Here is a 20,943-nt window from a genome sequence, read left to right as displayed (position 1 = left end):
TGTGTGTGTGAGATACAGAACGTCATGGCCGTGATGGGCAAAAACGAGCGACGAGACGTGAATTTCAAATCGGTGCTGAAGAGGAATTGGCTTCTAATTGCCACGATTTTATCGGTGCTGCTCGGTAAGTGGAAGCCCCTTAACGTCTGCTCTTGTTTGCTGACGAAACGCTTTGACCTTCATTCATGTGTGTGTGTTTTTTTTAATTATTTTTTTTTTTAACTTATCTTTATCGCTATTTATATATCCATCCCATTTTCTTTCTTTCTTTTTTTTTTTTTTTTTTAAATTATTCATTCATGCTCTGTGTCGCTGCCATTCTCGAAACCAATCCGCCTTCTTTACGTCAGCTGGCTAAAAAGCAACAGTTACACACGTTAAATGTGTATTCGGGAGTACATGGTTTATATTTCATAATGCAGTCGGTGCGGTGTTGTTGGAGACTGCACTTTCCTCCTTGTGTGTCTGGACGTAGTCTCAAGTCAAACGTGACCAGACTGAGGGTGACAGCTGATGGTGGTCTAATCCCAGCATAGAGGCACCACAGCGCTGCGCGTGAGTGTGTGTAGTGTTCAAAATAATGTGACAAGATCTTCAATGCCGTTTCCTTTCTTATTTTAAGCAGTTTACATCGAGCTTTGTGCTAATTAGTTAATAGTCCCTTCTTGCATTATTCACCAAAATCCTTTTCTTCTTTACATATTCAGAAATACCCTCTTCATTTTCTCCCATTCGGAGAGTTTAATGAGAAGACTGCGTTTAGACTGGAAACATGGGTCAAAGAGTAGCCTGGCTTTCTGTAGTTCAAAAATACAACTACGTCCAAAGCTCACTGAGCACTACCAAGCCCTATCAGCATTTACATCACCCGCAGCTGGATTACTAACCAGGGACAAGTGGGAGACCCGTCCCAGACCCCCAAGGGGCCTCAAATCCCCATGTTCACTAAACATCAATAGGGTTTTTTTTTTTTGGTAATATGATTTATTGAAATTTAATTATAGAATATTGTAGATATGTTTGTTGGAAGGGGTGTCAGTAGGGGCCACACATCAAATTTTTGCAGCACACCCAGCTCAAAGGTTTATCTGGCCATCAACATGGCATGATTGAATGTCTAACAACTTTGAGTCTTCATTATTGTCTCACACTCTGAGGACTGTTGGACTATATTTATTACAAAGGTATAATTGCATGACTGTTAATGGTTAAACAATATTATATGGCAGTGGGCCGGACAATTAAATCAAGCTGAAAGTATTTTACAAGTAAACAAAATTATATTCTAAAAAAAAAAAAATACCATATTTCTCTGAGGCAGTGCTGTGTGGAACGTTTATCTCCATATTAATTATAATTAAAAAAAAAACTTTATTTGTATAGCACCTTTCATACAAGAAATGCAGCTCAAAGTGCTTTACAGCAAGATAATCACATAAAAACAGATATAAAGGAACATTTAAAAATATAGAAAAGAAACGAGACGCATAAGAAACAGATGAAATGCATACAAATTATACACAAATAGAATTAAAATATAAAATAAGCAATATGCATTTTAAAGGCACGGCAGTTCAAGCGCGAGAGAGATTCAAGAGTAGTAAAGGCTAACGTAAGAGATATGTTTAGAGCTTCTTTTTTTTTTTTTTTAAGTATTAACTGAGCTAGCTTCCCTGATATCTAACAGGTAGTTTGTTCCACAGCTTTGGAGCGTAGCTGTCAAAAGCTGAATCCCCAATTTTCTTCTGGCCGTTGCTGGGAACCTCTAATAGACCAGCAGCAGATGATCTCAGTGTTCTTGAAGGCTCACAGTTGACCAGAGAGTGAGCGATGTAACTCGGTCCGAGCCTGTTAAGAGCTTCGTATGTGAGGAGGAGGACCTTAAAGTCAATCCAGTGTCTTACAGGCAGGCAGTGCAGAGCAGCCAGAACCGGACTGACGTGTTCTCTCCTCTTGGTTGTGGTTAATGCTCGAGCTGCAGAGTTTTGGATGAGCTGAAGTCTATCTGTCGTTTTCCTTGGTAGGCCGGTAAAAATGACAATTACAGCGGTCCAGTCGGCTAGAAATGAAGGCATCAGTCAACTTTTCGGCATCTGTCTGATTTAGAAACCGTGGCTATGTTTCTAAGGTTTCATCATGTTAATGTGGGGGTTTGAAACATAGATCTGAGTCTAAGATTACACCCGGACTTGTTGCCTCTGATCTTATCCACGGAGTTAGTTGCGCCAGATCATTTTCTACGATTTCTCTTTTTGTTTTGGGGCCGACTTGGAGAATTTTCTGTTGTATCCTCGTCGCACCGGTGAGAGTATCACGGTTAACATGCCACAGCCTACGCTGTTGCTACTGTTAGAGCTCCAGAAAGGAGAGTAAATTGTTTTGAGCACCACAAAAGGATTTCTCTGAGCTGACAACTGCTTCATCTAAACCACAGACATGTCTTTTAAATCCCGCATCGCAAGATCTTATGAATGATTTTCATGGTTACATTTAGATAGCATTTCTACAGCTAACCAGTGGCACCAGCAGAATTTAATTTCAATGTAGGCACATGACTTGCTCGCTGACTAGGTGGAAAGTTTTTTTTTTTTTTTATCACGGCCAATTACTCCGGTGAGCACTCGTGTCATTGCATTGGCGTGTTCATAGTTCAGCCATGACCCAATTGCAACAGTAACTACGAGATGTGCGCGAACTAAGTTCTGCAACACTGCATTAGCTTCAGCACGGTGATAATCACTGTTAATAAGTGTTACAGGTATCTATTTCATCCCACCTTGTACGCGTATGGTTTTGAGTCCGAGCCTATTTGTATGTGGGCATTCTGAATGTGAAGTGAATTTTTGATAAAAAATAAAATAAAATTAAAAAAAAAATACATGTAATTTCTACCACCCACCAACATCTATTCAACTTGGTTGCTTTATTGTTAAAAAATTACAAAGGAATAGGGCATACCGGGAATAATATAGGCACCGGGGGCGATCACAGTAGCAGACACACAGAACTCAATCACAAAATTAGGAACATCACGTCTCAGAGCAATGCTGAAAAACTATTTTTATTGTATTTGTTGCCTCTAGGCTAGACCATTGAAATTCTTTATAATCAGTATATCCCAATAGCCTATTCCAGTTGAACCGAAATGCTGCTGGGAGAGTCGTAAGGATTTATCAAGAAAGATGTTAGCTTCTCTTCACGTAAAATTAAGAATGGATTTTAAAATCTATTCTAAATTTTTACATCTAATTACATACCATGATGACCAAGCTCCATCACATCTTAAAGTCCCATAGTACCCCATTGTCCCAATAGAGTGTTTCAATCTCAGATTGCAGGCTTACTGTAATTGTGGTTCACAGAGTTTCTAAAAGTAGAATGGGAGGCAGAGCCTTTGGTAGGCGCTGAAATTTGGATTGGGGGCTGGTTTGGACACCCTCTTACTTTAAGATCAGGCTTAAAGCTGTCCTTTTTTTTTTTTGGATAAAGCTTCTAATTAAGGCTGGCTCAGATGCCGCAGAGTCAGCCTTGTTATGCTGCTGTAGGCTCTGGCCACAGCATGATGTACTGGGCTTCTCTCCTCTTTTCTACTCTCTCTTTACCTTTTCATGCATTTATATGCCACCAGTGCAATTTATTGACTTTGTGCCTTCTGGGCTTTTTCCCTTTGTCCTCTCCCTCCCTGTACTTTCTGCAGGTACAGAGGTGGGAAGCTGCATGTTTTTACGCTGTGATTACTGGGCCCCACCAACCTGCCCAGTGTCTATTGTTTGTTGTCTCTCTGTTTTCTCTGCTCTCCCCACGCCCCAACTAGCTCAACCAGATGGCCATCGATCTACGAGGCTGGTTCTGTCAGAGGTTTCCTCCTGTTAAAAGGGAGTTGTTTTTTTTTTTCCTTCCAACTGTCTCTCATGCGTGAACTGTTAAAATATGGGTTTCCCCCATATTGTTGTAAGGTTCTGTTTTAAGGACCTGACTGCTAAATGCCATGAGATTACTTCTGTTGTGATTTGGTGCTATAAAAATGTAATTGTCAAACTTGTTGAAGGTGTAACAGGATCCTGGGAGCGGTGTAAAATGGAAATCATAAATGGATTTTGTACTTCCCCATGTTTTGGAACTGCAGTTTGTAAAGTCTTGGGGCTTTGGCATAAGCAGAGCGGTCACGGGCCAGAGGGTGCAACCGCCTCAGGGCCCACGCTTAGGCGGGTGCTCCTACCGAGGTCGGACCATCACAGTGGATATCTTCTGTTTAATTATTAAAAAGACAAGCGTGTTTCACCAAAGCCTCCCCTGGGTTTGGCTGTTTTCCTTTTGCCTCGCCTAATTTCTGACCCACATCAGACCCACAGCTGGTTATTCACTGCGATAAAGAGCTGAGTGCCAGCATTTCGCTGAACAATTATACAATCTGAACGCAATGATCCATCCTGACAGAAAAGGTTAGTAACTAATTTACTATAGGCCTACTACCCCCACCTTTACAAATATGAAATACGCCTTACATTTCTAGAAAGATTGAGAATTAAATTGAGGCTGCAGTAAGAGGTGTCTCTTTTTTTTTTTTTAAATACCTGATGCGTGCGTTCGTGCACGGATGAGTCCAGACTACCTAACCTCGCTTTGCCGTGTTCTGATCGTGAAATAAACATTGACAAAGACAAAAGTGAGGAGGGGAGGATAACGTTTTTAAAAAGGGACCGTGATGTTCAAAGTCAGTTCACCTATTGGGATTATATTTTGTTCAATGGAGGATTGATGAGCTAAACAAAACCACAGCAGGCTGAGCAGGGGAAACCTATTCGGAGTGAGACATCCATAATTTGTCGTAATTAACTTCAATTTTGGGTAGGACCACAAAAAAAAAAAAAAAAAAAAAAAAGGAAAGTTAGAATAATTTGTTGTTTAAATCCGGGTGCATGTAGGCACCTGTCTGTGGTTTTGTAGACTGTCTACTTTATATTTGGCTTTGTACCACTGAGTCCGCTTAGTGTTTGTTTCCCTTGTAAGAAAGACATGGCGAGACAGTGCAGCTGACTGTCGCTGTCAATCAGCAGCGGTGCTGAACTAATCCTCAATCGATGCACGTAAAGTGCAACGCGCTGTCTTTGGTGCTGTATTTGAATACGACAGGGCAACCTGTTTTTTTTTTTGGGGGGGGGGCGGTTTCAGAACAAGTTTACCAGACAAGGTGGCTTTACTACTCGACTCAGTAATTGACAATTATGTGTTTATAGGATGGGACGTGTAGCCTGATCTATTTCACAGTTTAACATTCTGTTTGCTCCTCCCTCCCTCCGCGCTGAGAGTCTAGTTTCGCCACTCTGCACCTCCTTTTTAACTCCCATCTTCCATTGGGGGACCACTGACAAAACCCTCTTAATGAACAATTCCAGATTCCACTGTTTTTGAGTTTCAAAATCATTTATGGTCTTTTTTTTTTTTTTTTTTTTTTTTCAGAAAGGATTTTTGACAAAGCAAGTACGATTTTAGAAAATTCTTAATGGAGTCTGGCGAATATCAGGCATTTTGTAACGAGTCGGTTCGCAGTTTTTATGTCCTGCTGGTGTAGGTCAGTGGTTGCATCCTGCAGCAGTTTAGTTGGTCATCCAACATTGTTCTTTTACTTTGATTGTCTCACATTCAACAAGTGTCTCCCATTTGGTATTTTAATTTCAATTACATGAAAACTTCCCATAGTAGATGTAGTTTCAACAACAACATTGCTTTTATCTCATTGTTGTTGTTTTGAGCTCAGCTCCAATCAAGGCCAACATTGTCATTGGCCTGGGAGGAAATTGCCTACTGTCAGGTGCTGTTGTATTGCGAAATGACAGACTGACTCTCTGCAACTTCCGTAGTCATTAACTAAATGAGGCTTTTAAATCAACAAGAACACAGTGAGGTTCATCCAAAGCACTCAGAATTAGATGCAGCACATTTACCTTAAAGACATCACCTACATGTAAAAGGAAACGTGAAAGCATCAAATATCTTGACAACTTTAAAACTTGTAAGAAATGTATGAATTGTGTTTGAGATTTTTTTTAATTTTTATATCTTAACCCAGCTACAGCATCTCAGTGTTACTTTATGTCCTCCAAGACTGTTTTCTGCTACTTTGGAAGGGGAACAAGAAGTAGAGAAGAGGGATACAGATGCAATAAGAAAGTGATATAAGAAAATTAGGATGACAAAGCACTGTCAACGGTGCTCAAAGTCTGAGTGAAAGACTTAATTTATATTTATTTAAAACAAGCATGTCTCCTCAGTACAGAGCCAGGACACACTAACTTTAGCTCAGTTTAACACAAAAAAAATAAGATTGGAAGCAGGGACTGATTACAAAGGCTACAAAAAAGACTCAAAATGACACAAGAAATGCAAGACCAGTACGAACAAATGCGAAATGACCATAAAGAGCGGCAAAATGACAGCAAGCAGGACCTTCTTAGGCAAGGAAAATATAAGGTTTCTTCAGATTTTCTTTCATCATTACGAAAGTCTAGGTTATAAATTCAAGGAGAAGTACATGTGACGTGAGTGCCAATGACAATGACAAGTGAGTGAAAGGAGACGTGGAATCTAGACAATTTCCACTAGTGCCATTTTGCAACACCTAATCCTGACACCAATGTCAGATATACATTTTCGACAACACTGACAAATGTTCCAGTATCCATACATTTTTGAGCATCCCTTGACCCTCAACAACAATTTCCTGTATCATGGCAAAACAAAAACTTTGCCACAACAATGCCCTTTGGTGAAAGCTCAGGCTTCTTAATATCTCATCATCGAGGTCTTAAACCTATTTCTAACCCAGTGTGAGGCAGTTCTGGTCAACCTGGTAGAAGAAGCATGTGAAAGCATAAAATATGGATTTTTCCTGTTGCCGGTAGGTATATAGTCATATGACTATGACCTAATTGCCGCGCAGGTGCCTGTTATCAAACATGGAAGCTTTGGGAATTAAGGTAACAATCACTCAAGTTAGGGTTATGGCACCAAGAGACTTTTTTTTGGTAGATGTAGGCATGACACACATACCTACCAAATTTGGTACTTGTCGTTGAAAGCAGCCGTAGGTGCTGTACTTTTGGGGGTACTACAGAGACTTTTCGCCAAGCCCACGCCCAGAACCCTCATCAGATGTAGAGTTTTACTACTTCTGTTGCATGTGCTAAGAAAATAAACTCCTTGCCTGCAGATAGCACAAATGTTAAACGTGGACAGAACAGCTCCATTTTATGGAGAAATTGAAAGATTATGTGAGTTTGGGAGTTATAAGTTAGTTACACAGCACACAGTACGTCCTGTGTTGATGCAATAAGTGTGGTTTTGTCATCCAGGTACAGTTTGCAGTGTAATTCCAGTCTTTTATGGCGGTCTGTTATACGTGATAACACAGCTGGTATTTTTGGAGTGCATCACTAAAATCGGCGTGTGACATTTACAGTTGGAAAATGTAGAATGCGTAATATACGAATATGAATTGTGCTTCATCAATTCCACATGACGAAATGCCACTGGCCTGTGAAATAATGTGTTCAGCACATGCCATTGCAAGTCTGCATTCATTTAGATTCCAATTACCAATCTAAATGTTTCTCACAATGCAGTTGCAATGTGCTCGTTGCGCCTGCTACCAGATCAACATATACGGCAGCATACATGTTATGTGATTCAAGCATTTTGACTATTTTCAAGAAAAACAAAATATTGATAAGTGAAACCAAGCAGCTCTGATGATTTGACTTTGACTTGTCTTTCTCCTAATCTTTCAGGGATCAGTTTGGGTGTTGTGGTCAGAGAGCATGTGTCCCTCTCAAATCTCCACAAGCAGTATTTTGGCTTCCCAGGAGAGATCCTAATGCGAATGCTGAAGCTGGTCATCCTTCCACTCATCATTTCAAGCATGATAACAGGTAACTTGAACATGTACAAATTGTACAAATTTAAGTTCGCTTGCTGCCTAAAACACGATGACCACTTACAGATTAAGCAATTGATATTGATTTTCTTTTAACAACGGCACCTGTTAAAGATGGGGATATTAGATTGTAAGTGAATGGTCAGGTCTCGTAGTCAACATCGTCTCGTAGTCAGATGTAAAGTCTTAAGCCACTTGGACAAGGGTCAGATTCTTCCGGCTAGGCGGCTGAGTCAGAGCATCTCAGAAACATCAAGGCTCGAGGGATGCTCCTGATCGGCAGTAGTACATACTGACAACGGTCAGAGGAACAAAACAAGCTCTGGCTACTGAGTGTTGAGCCTGTGCTGGAACAAATCTGATCTGTGGGGCTGTTATTCACAAATTACTGTAGTTTAGAGTCCAGCACATGGAGCAGAAAACTAACAACCTTTTTAGACTTGGTAACAAAAATTTGTATGTATTCAGCATGTACCCAAGCTAAATTGTATGCTTTTAAAAAATATTGTTTTTTAGGAGCTTTAAAAAGCATTTCATAGTTGCCATCAATAGATGGAGTTTGAGAATCATGTTAAACTTATTTAGTTTTAATCGCATTAGACCCTTACACATGATTTTCAAGGATTTGTTGAACTGTCAGACTGTCAAATATATATAGATCTGTAAAAAGACTATCTGTGATATATATATATATAGCATATTTACAGAGTACAAGCTGAGCTAAGGAAAAGCTAAGTATCAACAATATAAACAAGTGAATTTTTGATTTATTTTTTTTCTACAACTGCAAGCAACTTCTGGATTAATTTCACATTTATAGGCACGCTGGCTAGAATAACAGTGAGGCTTCTAGCGCTTCTAGCGCTGTCTGTGCAATAGGCTATCAAATCTTTGACTAGATAATTATTGTATTCACTTTATTGTATACACTTTTAACTCATCTCCAGTCATAGCTAATGATACCTGATAGGACAAATCTCTGGTTCAGATATGATTGTGCTTTTTGTCGACAGGTGTTGCAGCCCTGGACTCCGAGGTTTCAGGAAAGATAGGTCTGCGAGCTGTTATTTATTATTTCTCAACAACCATCATTGCAGTTATTCTTGGTGAGTTGATATTCTCCTTTTCTCAAAACTTTGTTTAAATTCAACTTTGTTCAAATACATTATTTAATTTAATTTTTGTCAGGTTGGACACCGTATGTAAGGGTGGTTGATCATATATTTTTACTACAACTCTGTTTCCACAAAAGTTGGGATACTGTGTAGAATGTAAATGAAAAAAGAATGCAATGATTTGCAAATCAAGTAAACCCATATTTAATTGAAAATAGACCAAAGCCAACATATCAAATGTTAAAACAAAGAAATGTTATTGTTTTATGAAAAATATGTGCTGATTTAAAATTTGATGCCAGCAACATGCCTTCATCTCCTCTCTGAGATTGCTGTAATGCTCTCTTCTCTTCACTCAGTACATCTAGTCTCCATCGCGTACAGGTAATCCATCATGCTGCCGCGAGACTTCTTACTCAGACAAACAGACGTTCTCACATTGCCCCGTTTTAAACTTCTCACTCTCGCATACAGAGCATTGAACAGTCAGGCTTCTTCACATGTGGATAATCTACTCAAAACGTCATCCCTCACCCACCCTTTGACATTAGATAATTCAAATTTGCTCTCACATGTCTCGACCAAACATTTGTGGTTGTAGCTCTAAAATTATGCAATTCTTAGCCTGCACCTCTGCGGTCCGCTGACTCTGTTGACTCTTTCAAAAGATTGCTGAAGACTTTCTTGTTCACACAGGGGTTTGGGTATAACCTGTAACGATTTCGACTACTAAAACGTACTCCTAGTGACAGAAATCTAAGAAAATTCTTTGAATTATTATGTTTTCTATGAATTGCCCCTAAAAGTTTAAGAGTAGATCCTTGCAAAAGTAAAAGTTATTTACAAAACGTCTGAGCCCTTAAAAGAGCTCTTAATGTGAAAAATTGTGAGGAGGACTTTTACCAGGCTTAAGAATAGAAAGCACAGGAGAAAATTGCAGAAGTACAGCGAGGTAGGAAAAATATTCTTAAAACGTTGAAATTGAATTGAGTTAATGAAATGCTATATCGCGCATGAATGATGTTTGTAGTCAATCTCATTACAGATACGCTCATGCCTCCCACTCAACGCAATAACACAATAATGCCAGAAATGAAAGTAATCACAGCAGAGATATTTGGCAACTAGAAATGCGACAGTGCTGCAGCGATGACTCTTGCGATGCAGCAACCTGATCACACAACAGCACTTTTACAGCCTCATATGGGGACACAGTTCATTTCATTTCCTCAGGATGTCAACATCCATTTTATGCCCACCATCACACAGAATGGATTTTTTTTTTTTAATCAGCCAATTACATCTTTCAGAACACTCCTAGCAACTTGGTAAACCACGCCTCCTCACTAAGACAAGGGTTTCTGTCTCTTCCTTGTTTAGAGTTTCTCTGAGAAGTTTATTATATTACTCCTAGCTAAGACTCCTTGCCAGAAATGTTAAGCTTCAGGACCTCTCTGAGAGGATTCTAACAATGTTTTTGTATACAGCCCCAGCTACTCCAGCTGGATACTTCATTGTGTATCGTGTTTTTATCTTGCATTGTGTTTTTATGTTTCTAAATGTGGTTCAGCAGATCTTTTTTAACTTCCTTTTATATGTTGGTTTTAGTTTGGAAAGCACTTTGTGACTGTGTCTGTGAAAAGCACAATATAAATAAACTTGACTTTGAATCATCATCACAGCGTACTAAGTTGTGTCATTCTTTACAGGAATTATTTTGGTGATGACTATCAAACCAGGGGTCTCCCAGACAGCTGACCATATCGACAGAACGGGGACCACGCCCAACGTTACTACGGTTGACACACTCTTGGACCTCCTCAGGTGAATCTTTTGACCACGAGAAGCTTGAAATATTAGAATCATTTCAGGCATATTAAGATAGTTCATAGATTTAAAAAAAAAAAAATCCCCTCGGGGATTAATAAAGTAACTACCTAACCTAACCTAAATTAAAATAAAAGGTGACCCGTCTCTTCTTGATGTTACTCTTTGCTGAACAAACAAAAAGTGATGGAATACCATCATAATAGGCAGGTAAAGAAAGATTAAGTGTAAAGTTTAATTCTTCCAAAGAGTTTGTGATTGTCTGTTTCTTAAAGTCTCAAAAAGTTATGTCAAGTTGGAAAGTTGCGTCCCCTTGAGTTACTTTAACTCAAAAAACTGTCGACTTGGAAAAGTTATATTAAATTAAATTTTATTAACTTTAATGTTAAAAACGGACAGTTATTTGGGTTGTGTAAAAGTGGATTTCAGATGATGTTTTATGATCTGACAACTACTTTGTTTGTAGCATAGTGAGCCTTTTAAATTCCAGAGCTCCAACCTTCAGTTTCTTGACTTAAAGTGCAGCATGTACTGAAAATACATTTCCCTTTCTATTGCCAATCTCATGGCATCCAAAGAGAAGGCATTTGCAAGAAATGGATTTTAGTGTTTCAGTTCCATTTCTGCTGAAGTATTTCACCTCAGTAGCTTCTTAATTAATTTGAAAAGCCTTCCCTCCTGGATGTGGAGTTGATTAGAGTCGTTGCAATGACCCACTTCTGAAGGAATGATTGTGGTGCACATCATTATCTTCTATTTATCTCCCAAATCTTGTCTATTCCCATCAATAGAAACATGTTTCCAGAAAATCTGGTACAGGCTTGTTTTCAGCAGGTAAGAGACTTTGCACATTAATCTTGAATTCCACATTCTACACATATTGAATTGTAATTTGAATCTACATTTGGGTCTGGTGACAAGAAACGTGTCCAATTTCACTCTAGTACAAAACTAAACGCAAGGAGCTGGAGTCTCCGACAGTTACGGTCAACACCACCACAATTCCACCTCTCACAACTACTATAATGGCGGCAGTGGAGGTAGGTGTGCACATTGCTCTGTTCATCAACAGACAGTCGTTTGTCAAGCAAACAAACTTGAAGTAGACTTGCCCCGGAGTTCCCCAGTGTTTTTGTTGGGAACATCTTAGTGGATTTTTGTATCCTTACTTGTGTCCTTTTGCTGCATTTTGGTTTCACGTTTCATTGCTGGCAACCAGCATCTTATCTAAATGCATCAAAAGACCCAATAATGACTCTTAAATAGTCACAGTTCAGTGGATAGTAATCCCAAAGACAACGTTTGCACAGCTCATCAATGAGTCTTTAGCGTCAGCTAATGTGGTTGTAGAACCAACATCCTGGCCTGGTCTTGGTTAATTGATTCTTTTGTTCTCTTGCAGAACATTACTAAGGAGTATAAAATCGTCGGGTCATATTCGGATGGAATCAACGTGTTGGGACTTATCGTGTTCTGTGTTGCTTTTGGCCTCGTCATCGGGAAGATGGGTGAAAAGGGTCGTATCCTTCTGGAATTTTTCGATGCCTTGAATGAAGCTACCATGAAACTGGTCCAGATAATTATGTGGTTCGTACACAAGACTGATTTACATCTATGGGCCTCCTTAGGTACACCAAAGTTGATGTCTATATGGGGAAATTACAGCACCAAATAGCAATATAAGTCTTAGGGCAATTGACAGAGTAAGGCCCTTTCAACAGAAACTTACAATATTATAGAGGAACCCTAAAATTCAATAATTCCCGCCAGAGGAACAGTTAAGAGGAAAAACTCCCTTTTAACTGGAAGAAATCTCTTGACAGAACAGTGGTAAGGAAATCTGGCTCAGAGGTGGGCGGCCATCTGTCTCGACTGGTGGGAGTGAGGGGAGGGCGTAGAGAGAAAAGAACAGCACGGAGAGATGACAAACAATAAACCAGGAGAGCCATGAGAGAAAGGACAGAGAGGAAAAAACACCAACTGCAGGTTTTGACATACAGTGGTGACATTTGAATACATGGACAGTGAAAGAGAAAGTCGAGTAGAGGAGCTCAGCACATCATATGAGGTCCCCCAGCAGCCTATGCCTATAGTAGCATATCTAAGGGATGGTTCAGGGGCAAGCATAACTAGGTTCAGGGGCACTATAAACTTTTTTTTTTAAATTTTTTTATAAGGAAAGCCTAATCTTAAAAGTAGAGAGGGGTGTGTGCCTCCTAAACCTAAACTGGGAGCTGGTTCCACAGAAAAGGTGCTAATTGATTTGTCATTTCAACTGTAGTGCAATTCAGTGTTCTTGTGTCTTTTCAGCTACATGCCAGTCGGGATCCTGTTTCTTATTGCTGCTAAGATCATTGAGGTGGAAGACTGGGAGATCTTCAGGAAGATGGGTCTTTATATGGTGACAGTGCTGAGTGGGTAAGCCGTCCTGTTATTCTACACCGACCTGCTCTGGACTCCGGGATTAATGGGTGACATTTGGGCCGATACGCTCTTTCACACTACAGTAAAAGTTGAGCTCTGTGTGGGCGTTGATAAGAGCCAAGGACATTTAAAACTGCTCAACCTGCAGATGCAGTAAAGAAAGCTTCGCTCATGCCTCTAAATCTAAATGACACCCATAAAGACTTTACTGTAAATCCCTTCCGGTTAGGTCAAATCAAGGAGTGCTTCATTTTGACGCTTCTATTTCCCCGTCGACACAATGTTCACACTTTCTGGTATTGTTCTAAATGCAAAATACCATGAACATGCACTATCTGTAGTTTATTGTTTGTACTGTATGCCTTTTCTATTTCCCCAAATATTTGATCAGACTTCCCTGAAATATTTTAGACATAGTTAGAATAAGATGATTTTTTTTCCCAACATTTATCTGTTGGAAGCATTTTAAGTGTAATTAAACAAAAATATCCCAGTTTTGCACATGAGATGTCAGCAGAAGCATGTGGCATGATCTGTAAGTCACCTTCTCTGGAGTTCCAAAGGCTCCTGGTTCAAGTCCCCTGATAGATAAATCAACAATAATTAAATGTGTGTTTACAGTTTACTTTCACATTGATCTTGTCTATTTAAAAGCAGACAATCATTCTACTGCTTGCAATTTTCTCAAACCCCGATCATTGATGCCCTCAGCTATATTCCCTTCTTTTTTTGTTATCAGACATGCACAGCTGGACCGTACAGAAAGTCAAAGAGATTTAGTTGCAAACTGGTGGCAATAAAGCAGCTTTCAATTTAATAAAAACACAGGCTGTGTACTTGGTACTTGTTTTGCCAAAGCCTGGATTTAGTTTTGTTTTTTGTTTGTTTCTAGTTTACTAGAAAGCTAAATGTCATAAAAATGACCCGCACCTTAAACCAGTTCATTTATCATTTCCAGATCGTGGTTGTCAAAGTGTTTTAAATTTACAACCAATCTGGTTTGTGCCTTGGGTTGGCTTCTTCCCCATGGAAAATTGACAAATGCTCATTGGTATTGTAGTTTATTGTATTTAGAGCCATCCACCATACCAGCATGACAGTTCTTAAGAAACAAGGTTGAAATAATTCAAACTGATACTTAACGGTGGCGTAAATTACACTTTTAATTTTGTACTCATTCAAATTTGGAGCGGCAACTCTCATTAGGAGGAAAAAAAAATTAATGACATAAACTAAATCAATCAGTGAATATCAGTTATATATCAGATGCAGTGACTTCTCCATTAAATTGATCTCTGTCTCCCCCCCAAACGAAAACACAGCCCATCACACTTAGGCTATTTGAGAACAATCTACTAACAAAGAATAAATCAAATGACTGAAATACCAGAATTTTGTCAAGGTAGAGCAAGTTAACCGCATAAATTAATTTCATGATAGTGCATAGTTAAAAAAATTCAACATTGTATAAATGATGAATTGACCAAAAGGGGGAAAAAAAAAACTATGGCTGGCTAACCAATGAATAAATCAATGGGCATAAACAATCATCTTCAAAGATATAAAAATAATATAGCAAATCAATATTGAATTAAAATACTGCGATAGATGCGCATTGTGGTCACATGGCAAAGAGCTACATGTCAATATGACATTCGTCCAAAGAATCTGCTTTACAGTATCTCCTGAGCCTTTCTGCTGCAGGTCCACAGAAAGGAGAGCGTGTGCAAAACTCCACAAATGACATTTGGATGTGTGATGAGTCACAATGAGACAAACGCTCGGTGTTAATTACAGTTCTTTTTGATGTGAGTTCCTCGGGTACAGAGAATGTTCCATTTTAATTAAATATGAAATCTTACCAAGCTCCTGTGACAAAATAAACGTTCACTCTATGGCTATCTGGCGTTAGCATTTTGCTTGAGCACATTAAGTCTACCAGGGAGCCGTTGTAAATTTCTGTCCTGCTGACAGAGTCTTTTTTGTGAAGGAATAGTTTTTGCATTCTGTTTAACATTCAATTCATAGTTTTATGTTAGTATGAGACAGGAGGTGTGTTGGTCTTTGCCAAAGTAGTGTGTACTCGGTTTGACCTGGTTTTTGGCACGCCATTGATCATAAACTATGTCCACTACACAAAAACCCTGAATATTCTTACATTATCCAGGAGAGTCTCATGATCTCTGGGCTGTGGGAATGCATCTACTTTCTAAAGTCTAAAATTGTACTTGTAATACAGTAAATGATCATTCTCCTCAAGTGTATTCTTCTGTAACTGTCTCTTTTGTTCCTCAGTCTAGCAATCCATGCCACTATCTGTCTGCCGCTGATCTTCTTTGTCATTGTGAGGAAGAACCCGTATACGTTCACTCTTGGAATGGCTCAGGCCCTAGTGACAGCACTCATGATCTCCTCCAGGTCAGAATCTCCATTGTGTCTGTAAAGTCAAACCATATTCTGCATATCCAAGCAATTACACTACTCATGCAGGAATATTATTTTCCCCAAAATATATTTTCAAGGCAGCAAGGAAGAAATGTTTTCCCCATTTAAAACCACTGTTTTATGCCGTAACAACTGGCCCCCATAATGTCATCCAGCTCTGCTACCCTGCCCGTCACCTTCCGATGTGCTGAGGAGAACAATCGCATCGACAAGAGGATCACCCGCTTCGTCCTCCCAGTGGGTGCCACTATTAACATGGATGGCACAGCACTGTACGAGGCGGTGGCCGCCATCTTCATTGCCCAGCTGAATGACTACGCTCTGGATGTTGGTCAGATTGTCACCATCAGGTACATCATTGTTTCTCGGGGCATTCCTAACCGCAACCCGCAAAATACTACTTCATTGTTCACCAGGACAAAACTTTGTCTGAGACAGCGACCACACATTGACAGGATAAAATATGTAAATATAACCAGCCTTACTGTTGTATGCCAAGAGACAGTAGAATATTACTGACTGCACATTTACTCTGCACATTAATGAATTTTCCATGTAGGGCAAGGTGGTGTTGGAATTATCCTTCTGATATTTTACCGAGGTAGTGCCAACGCCAAAAGGAGACTTGTTTTGATACGTTTCCACACGTAGTGTAACATAAAGAGGCTTTTCTATCAAATTTCTTTCTGGAAGAAACAAAGGAAGCTAGAGTTCTCAATTAAATACGAAACTGAGGCCATACAAGGGAATGCACAATTTAAACGTAAACTTTAAACTTAAAATCAGAGAGTACATAGGTAAAAAAATCAACAAGTAAACAGGATCAATGGGTAAAAAAATATCACATTTACTAATAAAATGAATCAACTCAATTTCAATTTAAAAATGGGTCTAAAATTTTTTAATTCAGTAGGTTTGAGGTGAGGATTCTTGAGCAGTGGTACTGCTACTGTGTGCTTAAGGCACAGGGGAACACAGCCAGTGGACAGTGAGCTATTTAAAATAGATAAAATAAAGGGGCAGATACTGTTAAAAACCTCTGAGAAATTAACAAGCATAAGATCTGAAGGACTCCAGGAAGATTTTAATTTAACTATTGTGTCCTTTAAGTTGCACAATGAAAGGGCTGCAAATTAACTAAGCAAGGCGGAATAGCTGCATGATGGAAATGGAGTTTTATTTCATTTATTTTGTTTTTGAAAAACAATATAAATTGCTCTGACATCATAGTGGTGGCTTCAGTTTGTTGGCTTGGTGGATTACTAAAGGATTCAATGGTTATAGGGTTATGATGGTTTGTTGTAATAATGCTCAGGAATGCTAAGTGGTCATTAGTTCTTTCAAAGTTTGGTTTGACACTATACCAGGTTGTTTTTTTTTACATTTCCGTTCCACGTGTCTGCATTACTGTTATTTAGCCAAGGTATGCTGCAATTTTATATAACTGTCCGAACTTTTACAGGAGCTATGAAATTGATAAGTAATTCTTCTGTTGACAAATTTGATTGTGGGTCATCATTATGTATAGACGCAGTGGTATAGGCTTTGTGAAATCTGTCTGCAGGGTTTGTATTTAGGGCACGAGAGGAAACCTAAGAAGCCTCTAGCAATGGGAAGGAAGACTTACAGCATGGGACGCTGTCTTTTTTCCTTCCTCTGCATTGCTTCATGGACCAGAAGCATTTCAGAAGCGAAGTATTTTGTCTGCTCCTGTTTTTTACTTCCTGATTTGGTCATTTTTTTCTTAATTTTTTTTTCTAGCGGGTAAACGTTGTTAAAGGCTTTCTTTTTTGGTCCGTTTTGTGTTTATTGTTGTCATTTCATACTTTGTGCTGTAGCCCACGAAGTTAATACAGTTTTCTTTATTTTGGTTGTTAAAAAAAAATGACAATTTTTGAACTCTTTTGTAACAATTTCACAGGCAGTGCCTGGAGCAGGAAAGGACATATTTATTCTCCAATTTAAAAGATGGCAGGGGCAGACGTCACACATTGACTTAGCAACCATCAGCTCCAGTGGCTGTGTCAGAACAGAATGTGAGACAGACAGAAATGGTGGAAAATATTCTTTAAAAATAATTGTTTTGTGGATAGATACACTTAAGCTAGCCTCACAGAGATTGACACAATCAAGACTAAAACTAAAAATGTCCAATTGTTAAAATTATTTACCTTGTTAAACATTAAGGTAAAAATGACCAGCATTTAAAAGTGTAATTTCTAGTATAAAGTTACTTAAAACTGCATGAAATGCTCATTTAAACAGATCTCCATTGATGTCAACAAATAGGCATTTTGCCACATAATGTTAACTATTTGAAACATGGAAATGGTCTCCCGTGTTAAAATCCAGTTTTTTCAATCTATCCATCCATGTTGTGGTAGAATTGTAACAATAACAAGCCTGACATACAAAGTTCCTCAAATTTTACCAATAAAGTTTTTAATTAAACCAAACAATTTTAGTCATTATGAGCATCTCAGCGCTTCAACATTTTTGGGACTTTTTTTCCATCATTCACCGAGAAAAGCTGGTATATCTCAGCCTACCCCTCAGCCTCGTGTTTGGCCTTGTTTCCCCTCCTGATAGGTGATTGAGAGACTGCTACTTATCCTCCGACACCACGCCAACCCTTTTTTGACAAGACTTTGGCTGACTGAAGTCTTGTGTTGTTTATGTAGCAAAATCTGTATTTGTGAAGGAGCTGCTTTTCTATTTCTCCATGAGTGAAGCCTGATGTATTGGTATTCTGACGGTGTGTTCACTTTTGGTCTGTCTGATCGTTCTTTGAATTCCAGTTTTGTTTAAGTGTGCCAATGCACTGCCCCCTTACAAATTTTGAATAGCCATGATTTGATGCTGAAAAAAACCTTCACCTGAATAACAATCTAACTTCTGACACTTAGTTTTGATGACATTATACCCACTATGAGCAACAAGACTCTGATGGATTTATCAAATCCGCCTGAATTTCATTTGAATGTTACTTCAACAGAAGGAAATAATTCATGGAAATCTAACCTTTTGTACAGTATAAAAATGTTTCTAAAATTGTGTGTTTTGTTTCAGTATAACAGCCACAGTTGCCAGTATTGGAGCAGCGGGAGTGCCTAACGCTGGGCTTGTCACCATGGTGATAGTCTTAACAGCTGTTGGATTACCTGCAAGTGATGTCACTCTTATAGTCGCTGTGGATTGGCTGCTGTGAGTTTTTGTCTGTTGTCTTTCTATGCAGACTTCCTCTCCCCTATGAAAACTATTAGAACAGCAGAGCAATGCTGTAGATTTACTGTGGGCTCTGTGTTTCAGGGATCGGTTCCGCACTATGGTCAATGTTCTCGGCGATGCTTACGGAGCCGGTATCGTTCAGAAACTGTCCAAGAGGGAACTAGAGAGAATGGATCTGATATCAGACGTGGATGTCGCCAACCCATTTGCTCTGGAAGCCACTTTGGACGAAGAAGAGTGCGAGAAGAAATCCTATGTCAACGGCGGCTTCACCGTCGATAAGACAGATGCAATCTCCTTTACGGAAACCTCCCAGTTTTAGCCTCTGGCTGGCTAGCAGGAGCAGAGTAAGTGCCACGCTGCTATGGGTGTATAGTAACACAGGAAACTTTACAGCATGTAACAGCACCATGAAGAGAGAGAAAAGCTATCCAACCAGACCCATCCAAGCTCAGACATCAGCAATAGCAGCCTTCATTAAGCTTACCTAAGATGATCACCCTTCATGTTGAACATTTACAACCACCACTAGATAAAAGTGCTTCCTTCTTACACTCAAATTGTGCCAAGATCAAGAAAAGTCCATTTAATTTTGAATAAGAGTGCATTCTTTCTTGCAAAACTGCACTCAAAAGAGAGCTATTTGCCTCTGTGTGTGTGTGTGCACGCGTGCTTATGTGTGTGCAAGGAAATTCTTTTTGAATGTATCTGATGTGAGTGTATGTACTTTGCAAAAAATAAAGTATGAATTAAACAGACAAACAAAACAAAATCTAACTTAACTCTTGATTAGACAATAATGCACAAAAATGTCTGAATGTTTGGTTTATGGGTGGCTGCGGTTGAATGTCTATGTCCCATAATGAAATGCTGTGTATCTCAACTGTGCCAAACATATAAAGAATTTTTTTCACCAAGTTGCATGAAGCAATATGCTAAAGAAATGCTGATCGCAGGCTGCATTCATTCTCTATGGGGAGTTAATGAAGGCTTGTGGAGTCAATGAGCACTGTGAAATATGAGGACAGTTTTGTACAACTGAATCACAAGCATTTTTCAATGCATTGTAAACTGTTTTAATTTTACATTGTATCTGTGTCCAGACAGTGACGGGGAAACTTCTAGCTTATTAAAGACACCTAATTTCCCTTCGCAATAAGGCCTTTAAATTGTCAATGAGGGGATTAAATTAGTTAATAATCAGATAATTAAAGTGTATCTTTATCACAATATTTTTTATATTTTTTTTCACTGGCGTGAATTGGAAGAAAAGAAAGAACAGCTAACCTGGCTTGTCATTTTTTCTTGTCTGTGTACCAACTCAAGTTAATCAAAACAAAGAAAAGCAACAACTGTTCGCTACAACAGCTATTTCTTTTATAGTTTCATTGCTTTCAACTGCTTAAAAAATAAAATGCTGACTAGGATTGAAAAGCAGCAGTGTAATTTTTAACATCTCAAAGCGATGACATCTCGTTGGTAGCCATGACTACAGGACCACAAACCTGTAGTAATGGCTTGGAGCATTTTGCTATTGAACTGTGTTAAACTATATAACTTATCAAAGGGCCACATTATAATGGTAAAACTTTATAAGCACTTTGTGCAGTAATTGACTTGACATGGTCTGAGCCGCCTATTTTACACACCCTGTCACTATGGCGGCCCTGTGAGCTCAACAATTTAAGCTCTTACATGAAAATGGAAATAATGGAAAAGCAAATTATGAAAACATCTCCACTAATTTGACGACACGTGCAGTAGTTCTAAACCATGCTAGAAATTCAGACAACACAACACATTACAGAAAATATGTTTCAAATTCAGACAACAGTTGTCTAAACACATTGGAAGATATTTCAGAGGACACTTAAAAATGATGATGACACACAGAACCGTGATCCTGCGCTGTGTATTTGACTCCATGCAGTAACTAGTATTAGTGGTTGTTTGAATGGTGGCGTCAATTTG

At 39.0% G+C, this 20,943-nt stretch overlaps 1 protein-coding gene across 1 annotated transcript; it reads left to right on the top strand.

Moving 5' to 3' along the window:
• Nucleotides 1-20,399, top strand: slc1a1 (solute carrier family 1 member 1). The gene is made up of 12 exons (XM_069720733.1): nt 1-124; nt 7,788-7,928; nt 8,947-9,039; nt 10,758-10,872; nt 11,667-11,709; nt 11,820-11,915; nt 12,278-12,462; nt 13,186-13,293; nt 15,595-15,717; nt 15,900-16,094; nt 18,814-18,948; nt 19,054-20,399. Exons 1-12 carry the CDS (start codon nt 25-27, stop codon nt 19,292-19,294), a joined length of 1,575 nt encoding a protein of 524 aa, XP_069576834.1. The 5' UTR covers nt 1-24; the 3' UTR covers nt 19,295-20,399.
• Nucleotides 20,400-20,943: the final 544 nt, after the last annotated feature.

This window comes from Brachyistius frenatus, unplaced genomic scaffold, assembly GCF_029030835.1.
Source record: "Brachyistius frenatus isolate BFR_SWC_R1_liver_20210118 unplaced genomic scaffold, ASM2903083v1 Contig_248, whole genome shotgun sequence".
NCBI lineage: Eukaryota > Metazoa > Chordata > Actinopteri > Embiotocidae > Brachyistius > Brachyistius frenatus.
This window is presented reverse-complemented; position numbering and strand designations above follow the sequence as displayed.